Genomic DNA, 23,757 nt, shown 5'->3' with positions numbered 1-23,757 from the left:
ATCCAGTCTTGTCCTGAACATATGCAAGGATGCAGATTCTACAGCCTCTCTTGGCCCATTGCAGTGTTTAGCCATCTTTACAGTCAAAACTGTTTTCCTAGTTCTAGTCAGAATCTTCTTGTTTCAACTGACATCCCTTCACTGTACAGCTCCAAGAAAAATCTCCCTCTGTCTTCTTTTTAATTAGATTGCTGAAGACAGCAATTAAGATTCCTCTCCTGGCCTTTTTTTATTTAAGCTAGACACACTCAGTTGTGTGTATTTCCCTCATATGAGATAATGTTTTGGTTGTCACAGTGAAAAAGTTCAAAATAATGAAGTTTAAATTAAAGTGGCCCAGACGCATAATGAAAACACTGCCAGATGCTTTTAAAAATAAATCAAATTGCTCAATGCACGTCAGATGAATGAAATGGTATGTCCTGACTTAATGAAAGTACAACACTCATGCAATCTAAACCTTAAGACATGAAAGCTGGTGACATATTATACCTCAAATCTTATAAATTTGAAAGTTCCCGTCTAAACTTCAATTTTTACCAAAAATCACCTTGTGTCCTGATGATCGGTCCCAGAATGGAATCACAAAAATCCTGCCTGAACTCATATGCACGGGGAAAATAACCTCAAAAGGTAACTATAAAAGCCCATGAACTGAGCAGAGATAAGTTCTAAGGTACCAAAAAAATGAAAAACACAGCCATAAGTCTGAACCCTCATTCTGCCTTTCATGGCTTAGATCCTTCATTCATGACTGCAGGCTAGGATGTCTGCTCAGTGGGGAGCTATGGAAGCTGATGCCTCTCATGCCTCAGAACTATTAGGAAATATATTAAATCAGACAGTGGATGAAAGGTAGATAATTCTGAGAGCTGGGACCAGAACCCAAGACTCCCCCTTCACTGCTGAGTACAAAAATCACTGGGCAATAAAGCCAAGCTCTCTTATCTGTTTGGTTTGAAATACTGCTCTGCCAAAATCTACAGAGATTTTTGTCTCACTGCTTTCATGGGACCAAAATTCAACTCCTCTGCAAACAGAGAAGAGGAAGGACTACTTTTTGATTTCATACTTTCTACTTGATGAAACAGAAGAGACAAGGGAGCAGGACATGCTGAATGATACTAAGAAAGGAAGAAGAGAGGGAGTTCTAGAATATTTTAATGATAAATATGAAAGTGTTTAAGTTTAAATTAATTTTTGATATGTTGTTTTAAAATTCAATTCCTCTTAAACAGTACCCATCTTTCCTTTCATCTTCATTAATTTTAATTTATATTTTTGAAAACAACTGCACTCATGCCACTGCACTGTTTAATAGCTTATACCATCAGACCCCTTTTATATGGCATGTAATTAAGTGTGGTGTACAAATAAAGGATTTCTTCCTGATTACAAGGAGAAAATTCACAGAAATAAAAGATTTGTGCATTAATTCTCCTCCATATATTAAAACAGGCTTGTTGCATAACTGTTGCATAGGCATATCTTAGATGTAGTATTTCAGCAGCACCAGAGAGATACATCTCATAAATCTGCCATTCTGTCTTTTAGCTCTATTTGCCCATGATACAAGAATGAATAATAAAACCACAAAATAATAGTGCAGATTTTCTTTCTAAACCTTACTTCTATTGTAAGAGTTTAAAAGACCCACTTGAATAAAAATTACACTATACTTTTTTTAGAGGGATTCAGATACCAAATGAATTGTTCAGGAGTATTTAAATCCATGAATTTAGTACTTCAGGGCTCCAGAGTTAACTGGTATTTTGGGACTTCAGACATAGCACATTGATCATTCAGCAGTCAGTGGACAAGAACAGGCTAATGACAACATGTAAGGGCACAGAACATCATTGTCCTGCCAGTTCTCAGGTCCTGTTACTTAGGGAAGTCTCCTATGCTCCCTGCCCGAGGCAGCACAAAGGCTTTAAAGGCACAGTTCTTGAGATTCAGTTTCTATGCTTACTGGAGTTATACCTCCTGACTACAGAATAGTTCAGAAGCCTTTTCTCATCTCAATTTCCTGCATCAGACATGTCCTCTGACGCACGACCAGCCCTCCAACCACACTGCTCTGGAGTGGTCTGCAAATAAAGAGGTTTAGTAACTAAAGAGCTGAAGTGGGAGTTAAGGAGGAAATTAAAGTGAAGGAAATTGTTTAAAACACGGGTCTAGCACTATCTAGTGGCAGTAGGAAGATAAACTACTGCTTTACCTATTATGCTGTACATCTGACAAGAAAGACAAGGGAAGTTACATCATTTTAGTTGTATTTTTTTTCCCTGAGACTCAGTCTGAGTATGACCAGTGTTTTCCTTCTTTGTATCCAATTATGTCAGGTGATAAGGAGCACTGTAGATGAATTAATGAAAGTGTCACCTCACCCTCCTCTGCAGCAGCAGCAGAACTTTCTATCCAACATAACACAGATCCTGAGAAGCAGGAAATGAGGGACACAGCAGTGTGATTGCTGAGTTGACATTAGTGAGGTTTAAATCAGTGCCACGCCAGCATTTTGGCATTGAATTCCCAAGCTCTGAGAAGGAATTGTTTACTCAGGCACAGCACATTGACTCGCCACATTCATGTTATCTGGTACTTGCACTGATAAATCAGGGCACCAGAATGCAAGGTACAAACAGAGTTTGGGGCAGTTTGCTGCATCCAGCCAGGCTTGCCAGCTCCATTACTATTGGCCACACCACATCCCAGCTGGCTCTAGCAGGAGCCCTGCTGCAGACTCCAGCTGTCCCTGGGGGTCCAGCCCAGCCCATGGGACCTGGGCCAGCTCTGCATTCCCATCAGGCAGCTACAGACACATCACAAGCCCTGAACACATTCCTGTCAGTTCAAGTAAGGCCAGTGGCAATTTTACATCTCCTGGAGTGCTACAGGATGTCTATATGCCTGATCCCAAACTTCCCAGGGCTTAATCTGAATTCACCCTTTGCCAGATGAAGACAGATTTCTTAGCACAATTACCTGATATATTCCACAACACACATGCTCAAACAGTAACACTTTTCACTCTAAATTCTAGCATCTGCAAAACCAACACAATTCTTACTCTAAACCAGTTGAATTAGAAATAGACTCTTCTCTTTCTTAGGAATATAACCACATTGCACTGCTCATTCTAAACCCTTATCCATTTATTGCAGTAGACTGAGAAATCTTCCTTGATTTTTTTTTCTTACCAGGGTGATTTGTCTTGATGTGAGATTTTATAAGTCGATCTTCAGAAAATGACTTCTCACACACAGGACAGGAATAACTCTTTTTATCCTTAAGTGAGAAAGAAAGAGATTGCATTTTCAGTCTACCAGTATAATCACTATAGTCATTATTCAGTAATACATGGTTCTCAACAAAGTTATAATTCAAGGTTCGGTTTTTAAGGAAAAAATGAATGTATTTATAGTGAAATAAGTGAAGAAGAAATATTAAAAGACTCTGAGCACATCATTAATCCTCATGAATACAGGGCTCCAAGTTACAGCAGATGAGAATATGCACAATAAATGTAAGCATTATCTTCTGACTGACTCTGTAGAAAATCAGGAGTGGAAAGATCAAGTCACACAACAGAAGAAAATGTATTTGATGAAAGCAATAATATTTAGGGGGCTTTCTTCTTTTTTTTCACAAGTCCACCCTTCTGAAACCAGGATCAGATCTTACCTTTCTGAAGACAATCACCACTATGTGGATTTATAAAATGTCCTGAAATTGAGCAGCAGAGTTAACAATGACAGATGCCATAACTTATTCAGTGTCTACATTTCTAGCTATTTTATAAATATTCAGCATTTTATGTATTACCAATAAAGTCTTATTCTAGTATTTTGATTTAAAGACTTCTTTGGATTTTCTCAGTGTCACTGATGTTATAACAGATTTAACACTATCAATCAAGTTCAATTGGAGAGCTTTGATGTCATCTCTTCCTATATGTAATTTTTGTCTAATTGTAATTTTTCTGTCTTTACAAATGAATCTAACTCCTAAAAATGTAGGAATTTTCTCCATTACACTTTAAATTAAATCTTGACAGTCACAATATAAATTGGAGAGATTGATCTTTTCAGAAGTACCTGCTGGCACTGGATGCTCAATGAAATGAGTGGGTCATAGTCACCTTTGCACTGAGCAGATTAATTTATGAGTGGATTATCAAAACCACAGATGGAGGGAGTCTAGTTAGTCCTGACAGCTGGGCAGGTGCCCAGGTAATGCAGTACTTGGTTGGAGAGGTGCAGCTGCCCACCTAGCAGAGATCTCTGAAAAGGTGAGCTGAAGCCACAGAACAGACACTTCACTACTTATTCCAGGACAGAAATACTTCCTGAAGAGTGTAGTAGGAAGATAATTGATCAAAATGGGACAGACCCCTGTGTTATGAAGGAGAAATCTGGAGATCACAGGAGGCTAAGGGTCCTGGACTCTACCAGTTTCTGACCTTTGACCAAACAGCATCTTTGAATTACAAGGAGGACTGTACAAGGAGGTCATTATTGTCCAGATGCTGCAGTTGTACAGCTGTACATGGACACCTCTCTTGACAGGAAAGCAAATATTGATGGGTTTTCATGGCAGACAGGTTTTGGAATATGATGCAGCATTTGCAGGCAGTCTCATGTACCTCTGAGAAACAAATCCCTGTGTTGAAGCATCTACAAGTTAAAACCAGCAGTAGCCCTAGAACACTTGGGCTGAAATAGCAATAAATACTCCCACAACTGTAGGATATGGAGGCTCTCACTGCCATTGATGTGGCAGTGGCACAAGGAGAATTCTGCAGGAGCTGACAGCCATTTGCTCCTTGGTGAGAAAACTTGCACCAGGGACTGGGGATGGCAGCTACAAAAGGATTACCACCCTGAGGGCTGTACCTTGCTAAGATGGAGTTTGGGCTGTCATCATTTTAAGCCCTAAGAATCTTAGGGGAAAAAAAGGAACATCAGAGAATACTAGCTGAGTTTTGGAAGAGATTCAAGGAGCCTACAAAGCTGACAAAACCTTGAAAAAGAGCTGTTAGTTTGTGGAATTAGGGTCTCTCAAATGATATAACCTAAATCTGCTACTGATGATTTTGGATTTCTACCTGAACATGTTACTCCAATAAAGATTGGTAGATTAATCATAACAAACTCCATAGCAATGTTTGAACCTTTTCAAAGATGTAGTTGCATGATCACATTCATAATTTGGCACATATGAGAAAAACAGCACAAAGTCATTTAGGTCATTTAGGGGCTCTTGAGCTGAAATGTGTTGACAGATCTCAGTCTGTTCCTCAAACTTGCTATATATCTGATTTCAAAATATACAATAAATAAAGGGGAAAAAATAGTATACTTTTAATGTGCAGTTGGGTGTTGCTGGCCTTTAATACTCATTGAATTAAGTATTTCTCAGTGTTGCCAGAACATTGAGAAAAATGTTAAAAAAGAAAATAAAAACTCAACACTCCACTACACACACGCTACTTCAGCTGAAGTGCTGTTAACTGTGACAACTTCACATTCTTATTAATATTCTTGAAGAAGGCAAGGCTATAGGCCTATATCTTAGAGGAAAGTCCAAAATAATCAGTAAATGCATCAAGAGCTATAGAGCAGCATGAATGGATGGGTGCTGAGTTTCCAAAAGACGATGGTAACAAAATCTTCAATAATGAAATAATGCCAACAGCTACATTCAAGCTGTCAGAAAGTTATCTACACCAAGTTCTGCAGAAGTGATCTTCAAAAGGGTTATCTTTTGTAGTGTAACAGAGCATGCCTAGAAGCACTGAGTCCCTTCAAAGTGTGGCTCCAGTTTCTCACAGAGTGCTGAACCCAAACCTTTCCTTGCTGGGTACCCAGGCCAGAGAACTGGAGCTTATGCTGTCAGCTTGGAATGCTGAAGTGTTCTACTGTTGCTGCCCTGAGAGCTTGTGGGAGTCCTTCAGTGCAATCCCATCAGCCTCAAAACAGCCTTTAAAGATCCACTGCTGAAAATGAAGTATTTCAGAGCATCCACACCACAGCACAGAGCCCAGAGAAGCTCCCCTGCTCCACAGCTCCAGCTCTTCAGGTGCCCTGGCCATAGGTGATGACAGAAACCCTTTGAAGGCTGAGGTTGCAGAAATACCTGAATCACATTCTCAGCATGAAAGTTTTCCTCTGGTAAGAATGAAAGTTATTTTTCCTATGTCTTATTGGAATACCTTCCTTTTAAATGCCTTTGAAGGTTTTTTTGAAAGGCACGAACAGAAGCAAAGCATGAAGAGAACTGCATCTACCTTTGCTAGAGACCAGCTGCAAAGTCCAATCAGCTGTTTAAATTTCAAAGGCAATCACTGCCTGATATTTGCTCAACACCCCTATTAGCCAATTTGAGAAAATATAAGAAACTTAAAATAATTCCTAAATAAAGGTAGGCTTTTGACTGAAAGTGTTGTTTACATTCCATAAAAAAGGAATTTAATCAGGTACTTTAATTAGAATTAAGTATTCTTAAATCTAGTGAAAATAAATTAGCCTAATATTATCACAGATTTTCTTGTTTATACTATTTTTTTCTTAAATAAGGCCACTTACATAATAATCACAATGCATTTCTCTTTATATTAAATGAATTAAAATTGTGCTAAGAAAGCAGCTGCAGTATCAATTACATATAGAGACTTAAAATACTTTCAGAGACAAACCTTTCTGTGATGTTTATCTGCTCAGCACACTGAGTATGGCAAAAGCCACTGGGGTTTGTAAACAAACTCTGGTACCTACTTCAGCATTGTTTCATTCCACACCCTGCTCTTTAATGTTATCATTAGCTCATTCATAATATAAATTGTACTAAAGCAATTTGAAACTGCCCAGCCATTTCCTAGGTCCCATGACACTGAAGTGATTGGTCATGTCACAGTTTGAACTTTGGAGGAGCTCAATAAATGCCAATAAATGTCAAAAATCTGCAATAAAAGCCCTAGGAGCAAAAGAGGAGCACTGAAAATCAGAGAATATATACAAAGTTTTGGTTTTGAATCAAGCCACGCCTCAATTCCCAGGCTTCAATAATAAAAATCTTCCCTATAACAACAATGTGTAGCAAACACAGAAGGCAAGAGGCAGCACATTCACACTCCCCTTCATCATCTGCCAGGGAATAAGCAACCCCAAATTCAGTGCAAGACTTGGGTGCTGCACAGAGAGTAAGATGGGTGTCTATACAGTGATATATACAAGGATGAAGGGAAAGCTGCTTTTCAATACCCACCATTTATCTTCTACAAATAATGCAGGGATCCAGCTGAAGTGCAGCCAGCAAGGAGGTGATGAAGGATACCCATCCACACAAGAAACTGAACTGAGATTTCAATATCTTCTGTCTCCAGTGAAGTTTAAATTTTAATATTTATTAAGAATTGGTTTTCCAAATGAAACTAAAGTAGATTTCCACATTTAACTGTGCATAGATACATTTTTGAAGAAGTGGTCCTTTCACCAGATATACATGGAGTAAATATACCAAGCAGTGGGCACAAAGACCAATATGAGAATTGTCAAAATGTAGTACATGAATTTTTCAATCCATTTAAATAAATATATTTGACAGTAAGCATCAGTAAGCATGATTCTGAAAGATCCTGCCATCACAATGGTTTTAATTATGAAATCCATTTTCTCAGTTCTATTTAAAATTATGAAAATGATCTTCCTGATGGGAGCTGCTGGACATTCATCACACTTGAAAACCAGGTACTTACAGAAGGATATAGGAGAGCTAATTGTAGACTCTTTTTTCTTAAGTGTTCCTAGACATCAATAACAGATATTTGCTATCACATGGGCATTGTAAACATCATGAATTCAAAAACATTCAAAAAGAGCGCCTATTATGCGAATTTTCTACACCTTTCACAAAAAATTCAGATTCCATTTCAAATATTTACAGAAGGGGAGGACGCAAGGGGGAAATTTTTCCTTTTTGTGTAATTTCTTCTGTTCGGTTTTAAAGTTCTTCAGAAGTAGCTGCTTAAGAAGAGTAGGAAGTGAAGTGTTGTTCTGTTCCAAATACCTTTAAAGTAAATTCAGCTCTTGGAAATACTGACCAATAGCCTACTAAGGCCTGGTTTTAGCACATGGCGCTCTGAGGGCTTTCTGAACAAGACAGGAACCTTTAAAAAAATGTGATCTCTCTGTCAACACAACAGAAAATGTTAGATATTCAACTGCAACTAGGTGGAGATACTAGGAAAAAAATCCTTTTTAAAAACCTAAATATCTTTTGTTGGGAAGGATGAAAGTTTGACAAGAAAGTCTCACAGATATGTATGCTTAGCAGAAAGATTTTTAAATGTGGAGTCTGATGAAGGAATAGAGTTGGAAGCAAGTTTTGATATAGAAGAAAAGGATTGCTGAGCCAGTCTTACTGGATAACCAAGGAGGCAAAGGGTGTGTTAGTTAGAAGGGGTTTTTACGACTTAGAACAAAGGATAAACCCACCTCAAACAAGAAGATGTTCTTACCAAGCAGAAAGATAGCACAGGCAAACAAGCCTGCTGAGGTGGCAAGTAGAAAAAAGGTCTCAGAATTTTCCACTGCCAAGAAAACTGAAAAACAACTTCTAGCTTAAACTGTAATGTACTGACTTTTAGTGATTGGAGAACACTAACATGAATACGGTAATGATAGTAGTTATGATAGCCTATAGATAATTGTTAAGGTATAGATTGGTTCTACTGTATTGAGATGCTCAGCAAAGAAAAGTATATAATGCATTGTAACCTAAACCAAAGGGTCTCCAGGCCTGCCTGCAGCTGGAGCTGACAGCTGTAGGCACAGGCTCTGCCGCCCACGACCCTGGACTGCTGTAACCTCATGGATGGAATAAACTGCATTTTGGAGAGCAGCCTGGAGTCCTGCATCCCTCATTTCAGCTCTTACATATCTTTTGTCTGTAGTAATTAAGAAGAACATATTTCCATTTTACACAAGTCATTTATTTATGAAGGAAGGGAATTCAGGTTCACAAAATGAAGTAATGCAATAATAGTACTGTCCTAGGCTGACGTTGGGATGCTTGTATCCCCATTCGTGTGTGCTGTTTATGCTGGATATTCTGTTCTGTGCCTTCAAGACTGGCTCTGAGGAGGGAATGTTTTGTTTTGGCTCCTTATCAGCCGCTCCCCTACGGCCTGTGGGACATACAGACGGGACAGTACATAGTGCTGCTTTTGCTTTCTGCCTGGCTTTTCGCTTTGCTTCTTGCTTCTGCTTCGCTTCTGCTTGCCCTTGCTTCTTGCTTCTTCTCATTAGTTAGTTTAGCTAAAAAGTCCAAATTTCATCCTGGACTGTTTCTCCTTTCCTGTTTGGACCTACTCAAACCTGCTCCAGACTGGGGCCTGGGAACACCAAGAGTTTGCACCCTGTGGCTGCAGCAGCTGCCCCGACACCGGAGGGACCGATAACAGAGCGACCACCCCCAGGAGAGACTTTCTGAATTTGTCATCTTTTTCAGAGCAGTGAAAGAGTGCTGTCATCCAGTATTGTTCATTTTGTGTGCTGGGGGATGCTGTGCCTGTTCAATAAACAGGTTCTGTCCACTTCTCTCTGAGGAGTCCTTCCCAAACCAGTTGGGGGGAGGGGCCGCGTGGGCTTGCTTTCTGGAGGGGCCCCTCTTTGGGGATTCTCTCCCAGATTTGCCCTAAACCAGGACAAGTACCAACTTTATTCTACTCGCTCAAAGGATCTGAAAATACTGGGAAAACCAAAGACAGAAAATGGATACAGACATACTACCGTGGAAACAGCTCTGAGAAGGTCCAAATATCCAGTTACTCTAAGTCAGATATTCCCAGAAGTGTGCAGAGAACACACAGGTTAGAACCCTCAGCTATGTCTTAAAGTAGAACCACAGAATTACAAACACTGAAGAAGACACTGAATTCAGACAAACACACATTCGCTTTGCTACTCACCAGATCTGAGTGAACTTTAAGGTGTGCCTGGAGCTTGTATTTATCTGGAGTGGAGTAATCACAATGTTCTGTGGGACATTTCAGCAAAATATTGCTGTGTTTCTGGATGACGTGACGCTTAAGGCAGTTCTTGGTGATGGAAGAATAATTGCACTGGGAGCAGTAATATAAATGTTCTCGAGTGTGCGTACGGACGTGCATGTCGTAGTGCACCTGGTACCAAAACAACTTGCCTGAAAATCAAATTAGACATGAAGAGAGTAATTCCTGAACAATTGTTAGTGAGAATTTAAAAAAATAACCAATTTTCATTCAGGACAAAACGCACTGTTTGAATCCTGTCCCTTTTGTCCTTGATGAAAACTTGTCTACAGACCCTTTGCTACTGAAAATATATTTACAAATCTGCCTTTGCCTAAGAAGACCATGTTATATGTCCTGAAACAGCCAAACAAGGGCCACTTCAGTACATATCAATGATCTTTTTCCTAAAGAAAAAGTCCCATACATCTGTTTTCTTATGCAAAGAATCTGAATGCAACTGTATGTTAAAAGAGATTGTCAAAATATTTTTTATTACTTTCTTTCATGCTACTCTTTCTTAAAAGCATTTTTGGCATAACAACACCAAAAAGTTCAGAGCAATTCATCTAAAGTACGATGCTACGTGATGTTTCAAAAACTTATTTTTCCAGAATTTGGTTCCTTTCCCTTTTCAAGAATGAAAGCTACAAAATACATCCCGAATTGCTTCCTTTCCAGTTATGTAAACACAAACATTTTCAGTTAGAATAAGTGGAATGGTGTGTTATTCCCACTTCCATAAACTAAGAAAACCAAACAATTACAGTCAGGATAGTCTTGATCTGATACCATGTAATTAAAATTTTCATCTCAAAGAACCTGGTTCAAAACAAGACACAAAATTATGCCAGTGTCTATGTTTCTATTGTACAGAATGTATATTACTACACATCCTCCTACACTATATGAAAAAAATTGGATTTTGTATTAAGCTGATAATGAAGTTCAAGCATTAAAGCATGGACAGAAGTAATGATGATCACATGCCTAAATCTGCTGTGCTTGGCCCCAGTGAAAGTTGTAACTTGGGGAGATGCATGTGGATGGAAATAATCTAATTCTATCAAATTTCACATCAACAGATAATAGAGCCTTGCAATGTACTGCTTTGCTATATTCTACTAGTGAGTTTTTTTGAGGAGATTTGACTCATTTCACATTATATTTACAGCAAAAAATAAATCCCACTGGATCCCAGAATCCATATTGAACTACAAAATTAATGCTGCTGCAAAGATATACAATTATATCACTGTAAACTGGAGGAGCAGGAAAAAGATAGCTCACTGCATAAGACGTATGACCACACGTAATTCCACTGCTCCTTACCACAGTATTCACATTCCAAGTCTCCATAAACCTTCCTTATCCTCTCCCGCAGCTCAGTGTTCATTTGTCTCTTCTGCAAGCTGTCCAGGATCTGCATGAAGGCCACGGATCCATTCCCCCCACTGGCTGTAGCTGTGTTAGAAGAGGCTGCCTGCGGGCTGGTGGCTGCACCAGCTTCTGCTGCTGCCAAAGGGTCCGTGGGTTCTGCTGAATTTTGAATGGGTGGATTGCTTGTTTCTGATTCACCAGGAGGAACAGACTGGATTCTCTCCTCAAGAACTGGAAGGTTCTCAGTCATTGTGTTGCTCTGACTCACATCTAAACTTTTGTCTTCAGATAGTAAAAGATTAATTTCTTCACCCTGCTCATTTACAGAACTGCATTGAGTAACTTCCTCTTCATTTGGAGGAGAACCTTTAAACTCCTCAGGACCAGCAGTACCATTTTTCAGCAGGAAGCAATCTGATGTTACACATGGCTGAATGTCTGGGACTGCTATGTCTGTTGTCTGACACAGTGTCTCTGCTACATTCTTCACCAGAGGATTTTCTAATTCTAAGGAAAGGACTGCATCAATTTTTACATCACCATTATGCTGACCATCATGGTTGACCTCTGCAGCTGCTGATTCACCTTTAGAAGCAGATGGCTGTGGGGTGTTAACAGCACCAGTACTCATGACAGTCGATTCACCTGCAGTTTGTGTCTGCTGTTCACCAAGGGCTTCTGGCTGGATGTCACCTCCTGGCTCAAGCAGGCAGAAGCTTTGGTTGATAGAACTATTAAAAACAAAATCCTCCTGCAGATCTGCGTGCACATCTTTGATGTGAGCACGGAGCCTCACAGAACTGACAAACTTCTTCAGGCACACAGAACACACGTATACAAAAGGGTGCTTTCGAACGTGAAGCTCAAGGGCTTGGTATTTCGTGGCTCCATGGCCACAGAGCTCACAAGCAAAGGGTCTTTCATCACCATGAACGAGCATGTGACGGTCGCGGTCCAGCTCATTTTTGAATTTGCGCTCACAAATATGGCAGTCGTAGAGAAGCTGCCTTTTGCCCTCCCGTGTCATCAGGCGAAGCTCATCGAAAACATCCTTCACCTTTTTGTCTTGAAGGTCGTGAGTCTCCTTCATATGCTTGATCAAATTTTTAACATCTGAGTATTTCTTTTTGCAGAAACGACAGTGCTGCTTAATCTTCTTGTGAACCCTTTCGATGTGGACTTTGAGATGGCCTTTGCTGAGGCAGGTGAAGGTGCAATAATCACAGCTGAACTTCTCCCCCGTGTGCTTCCGCAGGTGAACGTTCAGGTTGGCCTTGATGGCACTGGCATAACTGCAGTAAGAACACTTGTAAGGTTTCTCATTTGTATGAATCCTCAGATGTGCTTGGAGGGAGTGTTTAAATTTGAACACCTTGTTACAGTATTCACATGTAAAAATTTTCAGCTGAGTTGGACCCAACCTAAAAGAAACCCAAACAATCAGTTATATTTACAGCTAACATAATGTGCTGAAATTTCCCTAGACATTTATAATGGACAGAAATGCTCAGTTTAAAAAAGAAAATGTATTCTCCAAAGACATATTAAATGATACAGTTTATTCATAGTTAATTTTCAGCTCTTTCTTTATTTAAAGGTCTCAGAAAAATACCCCATGTTCTGCATGAACAGAATACAGTACTGCAAAACTACCTGCTTGTTTTCATTGCCTGTTCATATGGGGTTTGCTGAATGGCATATTCTTGATATCCTTTTCGTTGTGATGGGTCTTGGACTGTTGTGTCTGGAGTTTTGGGTTCACTTTCATGAGGAGAAGCCTCGAGAGGAACAATTTTTCTGGCTCCTAAAGGAAGAATGAAAAGAATGCTCATCAAAAATTTCACACTAGAAACATGCATTGTCTATAATATAAAAGTGTAAATTAAACAATAAACTCTGTAATCATTAGTTTGACTGTTTTAGTTTCTGTTGTTAATGATGGATACACTTCCAGAATCCATCAGTACTTACACCACAGTTCTGCCTAAAAAACTTGCCAGGACTGATAGCTCAGAGCATTATTCATAGTGCTTGATGCCTGCTACAGGGAGATCCTACATCCAAACATTTCCACCTTCAAAAGATTGTAAATCTTCTAAATAAAATTTGAATTTTTCTGTTTCTGCTTCATACCACATCCTTAGTAAAATTATGCCAAGCTGTTCAATCAGTTCCACAAATAAGGCTGGGGAAAAGTTTACACTAAAGACAATTTAGTCTATATTTAAAACTATGAACATCTTTTCCTCAAACTCCTTATATTTTGGGGCATATTGCCATCCCTCAGAATAAAATAATATGTCTGGAATAGGCTTCCCAGAGCACAGCTCCAAGCCTGACAGAGCCCAAAAAGTGTTTGGACAATGCTCTCAGGCACATGGTGTAATTCTTGGGGCTGTCCTGGGCTGGGCCAGGAGATGGACTCAGTCTTTGTGGAGCCTTTCCAACTCAGTATATTCTGATTCTGTGCTCCATGTGCACTTCTCAATCTCCATAGGGAGCATTCAGAGCTATACTGAATGCATTTAGCCCAAATTCCTGAAGATATTATTTACAAAATATAGGCAATACTAACATAAAGTCTCTGAAAGCTCAGTGGGGGCTACCCAACAACAGGTGTGAAAGACTTAGTGACATTACATGGAGGAAAGAAGTGCTGTAGACTACAAGGAGAAAAACAGAGATTCTGTGGGGCCTTCAGAGTGATTTTAAGTGGGAAATTGAGATATTTTGAGAAGAGGCCATATGTTAGTACCTAAAGCTATTGAAGCTTTTCCTATGAGACTGCACATCAGGCAACTCTGTAACTAAACAGAAAACCTAAACTGTAATAGCACTATTGCTCACTAAACTTGTTGCATCTAAAACCAGCTTTTTTGGATTACTTTTTTTAATAATGCTTTCTGTACTAGAGATTCTGCAGGTTCAAGAGAACTGATCTTCCAAGTTTTCACCCTAAATGTTACCAGAACATTACAACTTCTATTCTTCCTGTTCCTCCCTTTCACAAAAATATCAGGTTTTCCACAGGATTACATCTCCCAGATTGCACTGTCCCAGTGAGATGGGACCTTGTCATTACAGCACAGGAGCCATGGCTCAGTCTGTGGGTTCAGTACAAAGGTGACAGAATAGACATCAGACACCAGAAAAGGGTTCTGATATTTCAATACCTAAAATAGAAGCAAATTCTATATTTAGAGTGACTCAGTTAAAAGAAAATAGGTCTTAAACTACTTTATATGCATGATTGCCTCTTCTAGGCCTCCCATTTCTTGACTGTGAGACAAAGATTCTCATTAAATGCTCCACACTAACTCTCCTCTGTGCCCTTCTGCATTTCAGGATGTTTGAGCATTTTCTAAAAGGACTGCCAAACTGTTTAATAGACTTTCATACTACCACTATAAAAATTTAATCACCTAAATTGGGTGAACTGAATATATACTCACTAGATAAATACTAACTCACCAGTATTTTGCATACTTTAAGTGAGTAGAATGCTCCAAGGTTATCCTCATGTTACTGCCTCTAAATTACCTATGCATTTCACAGAAAGACAAATGTCTTTAAAAACTTGAAGAGGGAGATTCAGATTTTCAGTCATGCTGATGAAGTACCTGCTCACAAAAGGCAATCATGTCCCCTAGTGGGAGGTTGCTACTTCCCATCCTTAGAAGACAGGGAAGCATTAAGAAACATTAGATGCCTCCATCCACTTGGGATGCTGACTGAGGGTGCCAAGAGACCAGCAGCCACAGCACTAGATCACAAACTAATAACTACAGCACATGCCCAGGAAGTGAGAAAATTAGTTTCTAGGCTCTACCCAGCCTAGTCCCCACATGTCCCAAATCCCAAAAGAATGCCCTCAGTATTCAGGTTAGGGAAATGCCTAAGAACAAGGCAAACACATACAAGGTCTTATTTTTCATTAAAAAACATCAAATGCCACTAAAGAAGATAAAGGTTTTCCTACTTCCCTAGGCAATCATTTCAAGAAGTCAAAGCATATAAATATCAGGGTAAAAAAAAAAAAAAGTTTACTGTACTGATCATTTCTTTCACAAAAATCCTTCCATCAGCACTATCATATCTCTATTTTAAAGTCAGAATCGACTTTAGTTTACTAGACTTTATTTATGCCTTTTGCTTTCCTCTTTTCAGTCAATATCACCTAAGTAAATCTGCCTTCAGAAGAATAAGATTTGAGCTCTTCATGGCATTCTGACAGCAGCTTCTACAGATAAGCATTACCCAGTGAGCCTCATCTCTGGCTCAAACTCAGAGATGGCCTCCAGTGTCTTACAGTCTGTCCCTTAGAAAAACAGCCTGTCCTTCACTACAGAGTTATCCAATATTTATCAACAGTCTAAAAGGTAATGGAATTATCAGGAATGGATCAGAAATAAACCAGGAAAGAACATAAACCTAATTCCTATTAATTCAACTAAATTCTGCAAATGTCCTAAAGCTTCAAGTCAGATCACAAAAAAAGGATAAAGAAGAACTTCAGAAAACAGTAACAAAGACAAAATCAGAAGTATTTTGTTTGGGAAAGGGATACAGAATTCAGAGACCTTCAGCTTGGAAAAGAGGTAACTGAAAGTGAAATATCAGAAAAAACTTTGTAATTAGCAATACTGTGAAAAAAAAAGTGTGAATAATCATTATCTTGCAACCCACAAAAAACAAGTAAATGCAAACTTAAACTAAGGGAATATACATTTTCACCCCACATTTAATTAAGTTATGGAACAGTTACTGCCTAATGTCACAGAGACTGAAAATGCATTCAAGATGGGATTTAGACATATTAATTGATACATATTAAATATGATAATCTAATGCAAACACCAGCTCAACTGTCAGAATCCATGAGACTTTACACAATAAGTGTCTTTTTTCTTTCCTATAGAGATGCTGCATGCTGCCCTTAGACCAACTTTTTGTTTTAAAAAAGGACTTTGGCTGAAGTATAAAAAAAAAATTCATCATGTAGGTATATATAACAGATTTTAACTGTACAGACCATAACTTTGATCTGTACAGTTAAAACAATGTGCTATGGATATGAAGTGAATATTTGTTTCTTTCAATCTCTTTTTGAAGGAATGTGTTTTTCCAGTTTCCACAGTATCCTGTGAAATGTGCTCCAAATGAGTGTGATCCATAGAAAGACAGTTCTCAAAGTCATCAGAAACCAACCCTGCCCATAATGCCAAAGCTCTCCATGCAAAGCTATCTCTAACCCTCCAAACAAAGCTAAAAAAAAGCAAAAAGACCATTTAATATTTGTGTAGGTTAGGTCACGCTGAGATTGAACCCATTTTAATTCAGACAAAAATAGAAACGCAGACCCATGTATGGGAGGATGAAGATTACCCCTTTCACCAGAGCTGGACATTAGACTGGCTGAGCTAAATCATTCTGTAAACCCACAACAACATGAACACCTGCTCACATTCAGAGGGGAAAGGTTTCCTTTTCCTAACCTTGCCTAATTCAATGTTTGCTTTAAGTTAGCATAAGGACAGCATCTTTTCTCTGGCCCTCCATTCAACTTCATGTTGGTGATGCCTGAAAAGTACCAGCACAGGAGATCATGAATAGGGTTAGAGAGGGGATCTACCCAAAATCTACATCATTTCTCTCCTTCTGCAAATACACTATTAATGTTCTAGTGTGGTCCACAACAGAAGTGCATCAACAGGCACAGTGATTTGAAGGACAGAAAGCTGGGGCTGAAGAACACCACTTGTTTGTGACAGCAATCTGAGCAATCTGTACTTACTGACCAAGATACTCTGAAAAGGGGCAGTCCCAGTCCTCCTCCTTTCCCCAGGAGGATCATTTTTCCTGATACTAAATCCATTCAAATGTGTCATAAACCCACAACCATCATTCCATGAGCTACAGAACAGAAATTATCTTTAAAAATACTGCTATCAGTTAAAAAGACTGCCACCAGTTAAACTAAGTCAGTCCCAAAATAGTAAGCAAAATTATATTCTTCCACTTCTTCCCCACTGCCCAAAAATTTCAATGGAAGAAGGAACTAAGTGCTCAGAGATTACAGATAGAATCCTCTCACACAGTAGTGTGAGATCTCAGGTGGACTTTTCTGGACAGGGGAAATCAGGGAGAGAAAAGCCTTCAGAGTGCTGTATCAAGAATTTGTAGTTGAAAAAAAATCCAACGCCTTTAGAAAACAAAAAATAATTATTCCCAAGAAACTGAATACTTCATTTCTTCAAATTTCTTGAAAACAAACAAACAAACAAAAAAAATCTACCACTAACCATCTTCCTAGGAACTTAAAACTAATCTAGCAACAAGCTGAGTCTTTAAAATATTACAGAATTTACATAAAACAATAATTTAAATGTTCACATCTCTCCTGAATCAAACTAACTGAGCATGAATAATAAATTGGTTTTTGACACCTTGATAATTTACAGAATTTAAACATGGGAAACAAAAGACATTAAAAACCAAGAAGATGGAATATTTGGACAATTTTACTCATTTGTTCCTAAAGACAGACTTAAAAATAAATGTGTCTGCCATTCAAAACAATTTTCAGAAGTGCATATAATTGTAGTCTTAATTGTGATGCTTCCAAAAAACTGTCCTGTGTTTGATCTGATGTCTTGGTGTGTTCAGGAACTCAGCACTCCTTCTCTTGAAGGTCTGCACATCCCTCCAATTATAAAACCATGGAGTGGTTTGGGTAGGAAGGAACCTCAAAGGCCATCTAATTCCAACCTGCCTGCTGTGAGCAGAGCCACCTTCCACTACACCAGACTGCTCAAAGCCCCATCCAACCTGGCCTTGAACACTTCCAGGGATGAGGCAGCCACAAATTCTCTGAGCAAACTTTTCCATGCCTCATCACCCTCACAGTGAAGAAATTCTTCCTACAACCTAATCTAAAACTACCCTTTCTCTTTTTCAGTTTGAAGCTATTTCCCCTTATCCCATCCCTCCATGTCCAGGGGCAGGACCCTATGCTTGCCCTTGCCCTGCAGGAGCTTTGCCCAGGCTCACCTCTCAAGCCTATCAAGGAACTTCAAGGCCTGCACTGAAAAAAGAAACTACAACTTTTATTCAAACTGTATTTACTCTGTGGGTTAATGCCAGCTTTCAGATTTCTATAGCTGTAAATCTATTACCTTTCATATGCCTCCCAAGAAAACATTACAGAAGAGGAACACCAGAGAAAATCAAAGTTGCCCAAACCTCCTCTCTGGGAAATTAAAAACGGACTGATCCTGTTTGTTCAAAGGGATTTTGAAAACATCCATTTAGTCATAATCTCAATGACACAAAGCATTGTCCCAAACCTCATTAGTGTTTAGCAATGCTACATCAATATGTCAATGCAATACTTCTAGAAGAATCTTTTATTTAAGAGGGGAAAAACACAGTCTAAGTAGTTCCTTTGTACTGGGAATAAAAAACATCTAATTCTTAAGGCCTTCTCTATTTTTCTAATTGTCATGTGAAATCTTCCAACAGAATTTTACTGTAATGGACACAAAAATGGCATATTTCCATGCACCCTCAAAACTAGGTAAGAGGTGGGTAGAGATTGTTAATGCTTGCAGAGAAAGGACTTAGTTTAGATAGTGCTTAAGGAACTTTAAACTTTATTTTCAACTTAACATTACAGATGGTCTAGTATACAGAAAGAAGAAAAGGGAGAACTATTTCATCGATTTATATTCTTCAACTGCAATCTATAGCAGTTACTCATCCCTTCAGCACAAGATAAATCTCCAGAAAAATTACTATGAAAAAGACTATGAAAGATCTTTATTAAAAACTCCAGACATTTAAGTATTACTGAGCAAGGGGAACTGTCTAAGAATTGCTAGTGACATTAAGAAATAATTAGAATGTGGAAACGAATGGAAAAAAATAGAAGGAAAATCAATGAAAAATAAATTATATGATATTTGCATTAAATATTTTTCTTTTGAATTTTTAATCACTGATATTGTATCTTCTAAAATTTCCAAATTCTGGAAAGTTGGGTGACAATTCATAACTTTTTGAAGAGTACTGACTTTTTTATTACATATAATTTAGCTGGGAACTTGAATGTAATTGTCAGCCAAACAGATGAGAGGACCTTCAAAAACTGCTGCAGGTTCATACTTGACCAAAAATCCCTTTGGTTCATTAAAGCCTTCTGAATGTTTGATGTACTATGCCCAAGTTCCTCCAAAGTTTTTTTACTATTTTGAGTACCTCAACAATCTTTTTGGTTTTGGGCAAGAAAGCCCAAAATTTTGGGTTTCCAAAGAAAAATTTTACTAGGTAGTAATTAAAGCAACAGCATCCACTAGATTTACATTCCTCTCCTGCATCACATGCTTCATACATTTGCTTCATTATCTATATTTACTATTATTTCATTTGCCTTTTTTAGGCCAGTTTTGTGAGTAAATGGATCTTTGATTGCATTATCCAACATGTCCTTCCTTCCCCTCTTGGAAATTCTTCTAGTCCTTGCCAGAAGTATAAAAGCCTAAGATAAAAACTCTTACAAAGTGCATAAAATTTAGCATCAGGAGAGGAGAATCTCCAGTTATGGCTCTTTCCAAAAGCTCTGAGGAGGGGAGGTTTGTCTATATTCATAAATTAACACCTCAAGGTGTTAATTTACTTACACCTCCATGAGTCCCTGAACCAGCATATCACAGGTATCAATATCAAAAGATATTAACAACACAGAGAATCCTGCTAGCTTCCAACCCACAACAACAAAATGAAGACCTTAAAGTTGTTCTGATAGTTACAAGCAAAACAAATACTCAGAAATGTTAACAATAATGAAAAGGAGAAGAATAAAACCACAAAGCTGAAAATAATTCACAAAACTAGAAAAAAGGGATTCTGACAGTGAGTCAGAATGGTTAATGCTTTATAACCAGTTAATGGTTTATATAAACAGTCAAATGCAAATCTAGGTTTAACTAAATTGTTTGAATCCTCTAATCATTATGCAGAACTTGATTTTCAAATATATATGCACTTTTCTGTTCTCTGGTCAGTGTTTTAGCATTTTCTTTAAAACTATTCACAGACTAAACATAACTGATGTTAATGCAGTAACTGAGGTTAACTGCAGCCAGGTCCAGCATTTCTTGTATCTATGTAGAAATGTGACTGAAGTTCTACAATTATGTAGCTGTCACATGTGGAGACTCTATATCATGATAATCAAATAATGCTAAATATTTTTCATACACTAAATATTCTAAGCAATTTTGTTTTAGACCAGTGAATGTTTTATACAGTGTCAGCATAATTAAAAAAAATAAATTATATAATTGGTGATTTTGATTACCTGGAATAGTTTCATGGGCTGTCAAAACCACACTTATAATAGGATTTTTAGCTCCTGAAACCTGCTCGGTCTCCTTAGTTGAAGCTGTTTTCTCTGTTTTCTGAGCTCTGGGCCTCTTGGGAGTTTTTTCTCGCTCATCTTCCTTCCTGTCAAGGTCAACGTCAGAATCATTACCTAAAGAGCAAACATCAAAAAGAAGGTAACTATGTACAAAAGCAATGCAGGTAACACAGTTTCTAACACTGAAAGAACAAATGGAGAGAAAATTTATGCTACAGTAGAAAGAAAGATGTTATCAAAACAAGATGTGCTGCATGATGCCCAAAGGGGAACCTTCCTCTCCTCTATTTAATAAAACTAGTATGATACTTATACAAAGAAAATAAGAGAAAAAAAATCAAAATTAAAAAAAATGAACTCTCAGAAACATGTGTCTCTAAATTCATTCACATTGTTGTAGATTTCTGTGAAAATGCTACAAACTTTGTCGAAGATCTCATAATTTTGCAAGTAATAAATAATTAATTTTTCTCTTTTCCATATTTAATTGTTCTGACAATCTTAGGATTATTTTTTCTAGTATAGGCTTCATTATCCATCTTATTTACAGGCAAGTCTATTGATCATCTCTTTGGATTAGACCTTCTTCCACTTCTGTTATTGTAAATCAACAGCCAGAAACATAATTTTCTTTTTTAGTATGGATTCAAAAATAATTGGGGGTCAAAACAGTTCTTTGTTTCAACCTAACCCTGACATGTAACTCCTCATTTTGAAGGCCTGCACTTCCAAATCATTCCCTTTTGCTATTCAGAATGTCTTCAACCTCTTAAATAGGATAAGTTTTCAACCTGTTAACTAGAAAGCCACACAACAGCTGTATACAAAACTCTTCTGAGATAACAATGAATAGCCAGTAATCAGCTGATTTCTTTTTTAAAGTAAATGAGGAATTCCTTTACTGAAATTCTAAATAATAAAAATAAAAGTTAAAAAAAACCCTAAACCAACAGTGTCTTTTTAGATAAATAATTAGCAGCATAGATAAAAAAACCAGAGAACTTTTAAGTTTACACAAATAAAATTTCTTATATTAGATGAAGTGGTAGAGGATGCAGACAAGAAAAAATGAAGTCAGCAAATTAAGGCATTATGCAAATGTTCCAGAGGCCATGAACAAGGAAAGAAGAAACTAATGGAAGGAAATAGTAAATAAAACCAGTGAGGTTTTTTTTTTTTCTTCCTCTCTCAATCTACATCAGTCGATTCAATCTCCAGAGTGAGTAATTCCATGCATATACAAAATATGCTGCCATAATGAGATAGGAAAACAAAATATAAATAAAAAAACAGTGAGAGGAAAGCCTGTAGTGTCCAGACTTGTTTCTGTCAAGGAAACAGCAGAAGGAGTGAAAAAATATACAACATGGAAGCAGCTGTTTTAATTCCAGAAATATTTTGTAAATACTCAGCTGAGATTGAAACAAAGACTGTCTCTGTGGCCTGACTGTAATGGAACACAGGTTTAAAGTGTCCTGGCTGTTCCTTACAAAAATGAAGGACACAAGCAGAAGCTAAAGCAGCATGCGTAAGGCTGATCACATAACCTGCATAAACCACAATTTCTTTACTAGACACAGAACCAGAAGGAAACAAGGTGTGCAGGAAGAAGTTTAGCTTTCTCAGGCATCCTGAGACAGAAATCTGTATGCTGACAACTGGCAGTAAACTGCAAACCTGAAATTCATATTTAGAGTCTCCAGAATGAGGAACAACCACAAAGCAAACTGAATTCAAACACTGCCAGCCATGATTCTGCCCAGCTTCCAGCTCCTCTGCCTGGAGAGTCCCCAGTTTTTCAACACCTACTAATGATTTTTCCAATTTCATTACAAAAATTCCTTGATCTATGCCTCTTCTCAACTAGGTTCTTCTCTGTGGACTTCTATGATTTTGGAAAACATTGCTGCTTTATAGATATAAAGAGTTTCATAATGCTCCCATTTAACTCCTTAATATAGTTGTAAATTATTCATTTATACTAAAAGCACACAGTTCTAACACTGATATTTTTCTGCAATACTTGAAAGGGATATCTGAAGATTGAAAGAAAAATCCCCTTCAAACAGAAGCTACTTGTGCAGTGGTTTCTTTTGGTATGCTGAGCAGGGGTGTAAGGAGACAGTCAGACTCTATCTTACAGTTCTTTCCTAACCTTAGTGATTCCATGAAACAAACACATATTTCCACATTTTCTTCATTAAACAGCCTCTGTTAGTTTATTAGCAAGAATAAAATGAATCATCACAAATTTCTCAGCAGGACCAGGCTACCAACCAATAAAGTCTTCTCATAAAGAATCTGAATTCACAGAATGACAGAATAAAGTGAGTTGGAAGGGATCCACAAGGATCATGGAGTCCAACTCCTGGCCCTGCACAGGACTGTCCCCAAGAGCCACACCATGTGCCTGAGAATGTAATCTGCTTATTGAATTGTTTCTCTGAGGGTACTTCACATACTGGCTTATTAATTAATTAATTAATTACTCTGCTTTTGTTCAAGTGGGCAGTAAGCAAAACTGAAAAGCATTAGGAAAAAAACCCAAAAGATTTTATATGCCTATGGACAAAACACGCTTTAGCTAAAAGAAATCCAGAACCATATATTGGAATGAAAGCTCTGATGAGGGGAATGGAATTTTGTCCACTTTGCTAGGATCATGTAATTCCTAGCAGTTATATGAATAGAATCCAAGCACCTTACTCATAAACTCTCCTTTCTATACCATTAGAAAGATTCTAGCCATTAATCAGTTTAATGACAAAGTAAAGTGGCTGAAGACAAATAACAAAACCATTTATTACCTTTTCATGTTAATATGCAACTCTATTAACTTTTGAGTAATGGAATTCTACTAAAAAAAGGAGAACTAAAGATTTGAGTTTGTTTGTGATCCATGTTA

At 37.9% G+C, this 23,757-nt stretch overlaps 1 protein-coding gene across 1 annotated transcript in view; it reads right to left on the bottom strand.

Moving 5' to 3' along the window:
- ZFAT (zinc finger and AT-hook domain containing) overlaps positions 1-23,757 on the bottom strand; it is a 66,516-nt gene that overhangs the window by 30,352 nt on the left and 12,407 nt on the right. Inside the window, exons 3-7 of the mRNA XM_084212199.1 lie at positions 20,793-20,966; positions 13,088-13,238; positions 11,387-12,855; positions 9,974-10,206; positions 3,204-3,291 (exon numbers count right to left, since the gene is read on the bottom strand). Of these exons, the coding sequence (XP_084068325.1) occupies positions 3,204-3,291; positions 9,974-10,206; positions 11,387-12,855; positions 13,088-13,238; positions 20,793-20,966 (2,115 nt within the window). The remainder of the gene's footprint in view (positions 1-3,203; positions 3,292-9,973; positions 10,207-11,386; positions 12,856-13,087; positions 13,239-20,792; positions 20,967-23,757) is intronic.

Source organism: Fringilla coelebs, assembly GCF_963513975.1.
Source record: "Fringilla coelebs genome assembly, chromosome: 1".
In the NCBI taxonomy this organism is placed as follows: Eukaryota; Metazoa; Chordata; class Aves; order Passeriformes; family Fringillidae; genus Fringilla; species Fringilla coelebs.
This window is presented reverse-complemented; position numbering and strand designations above follow the sequence as displayed.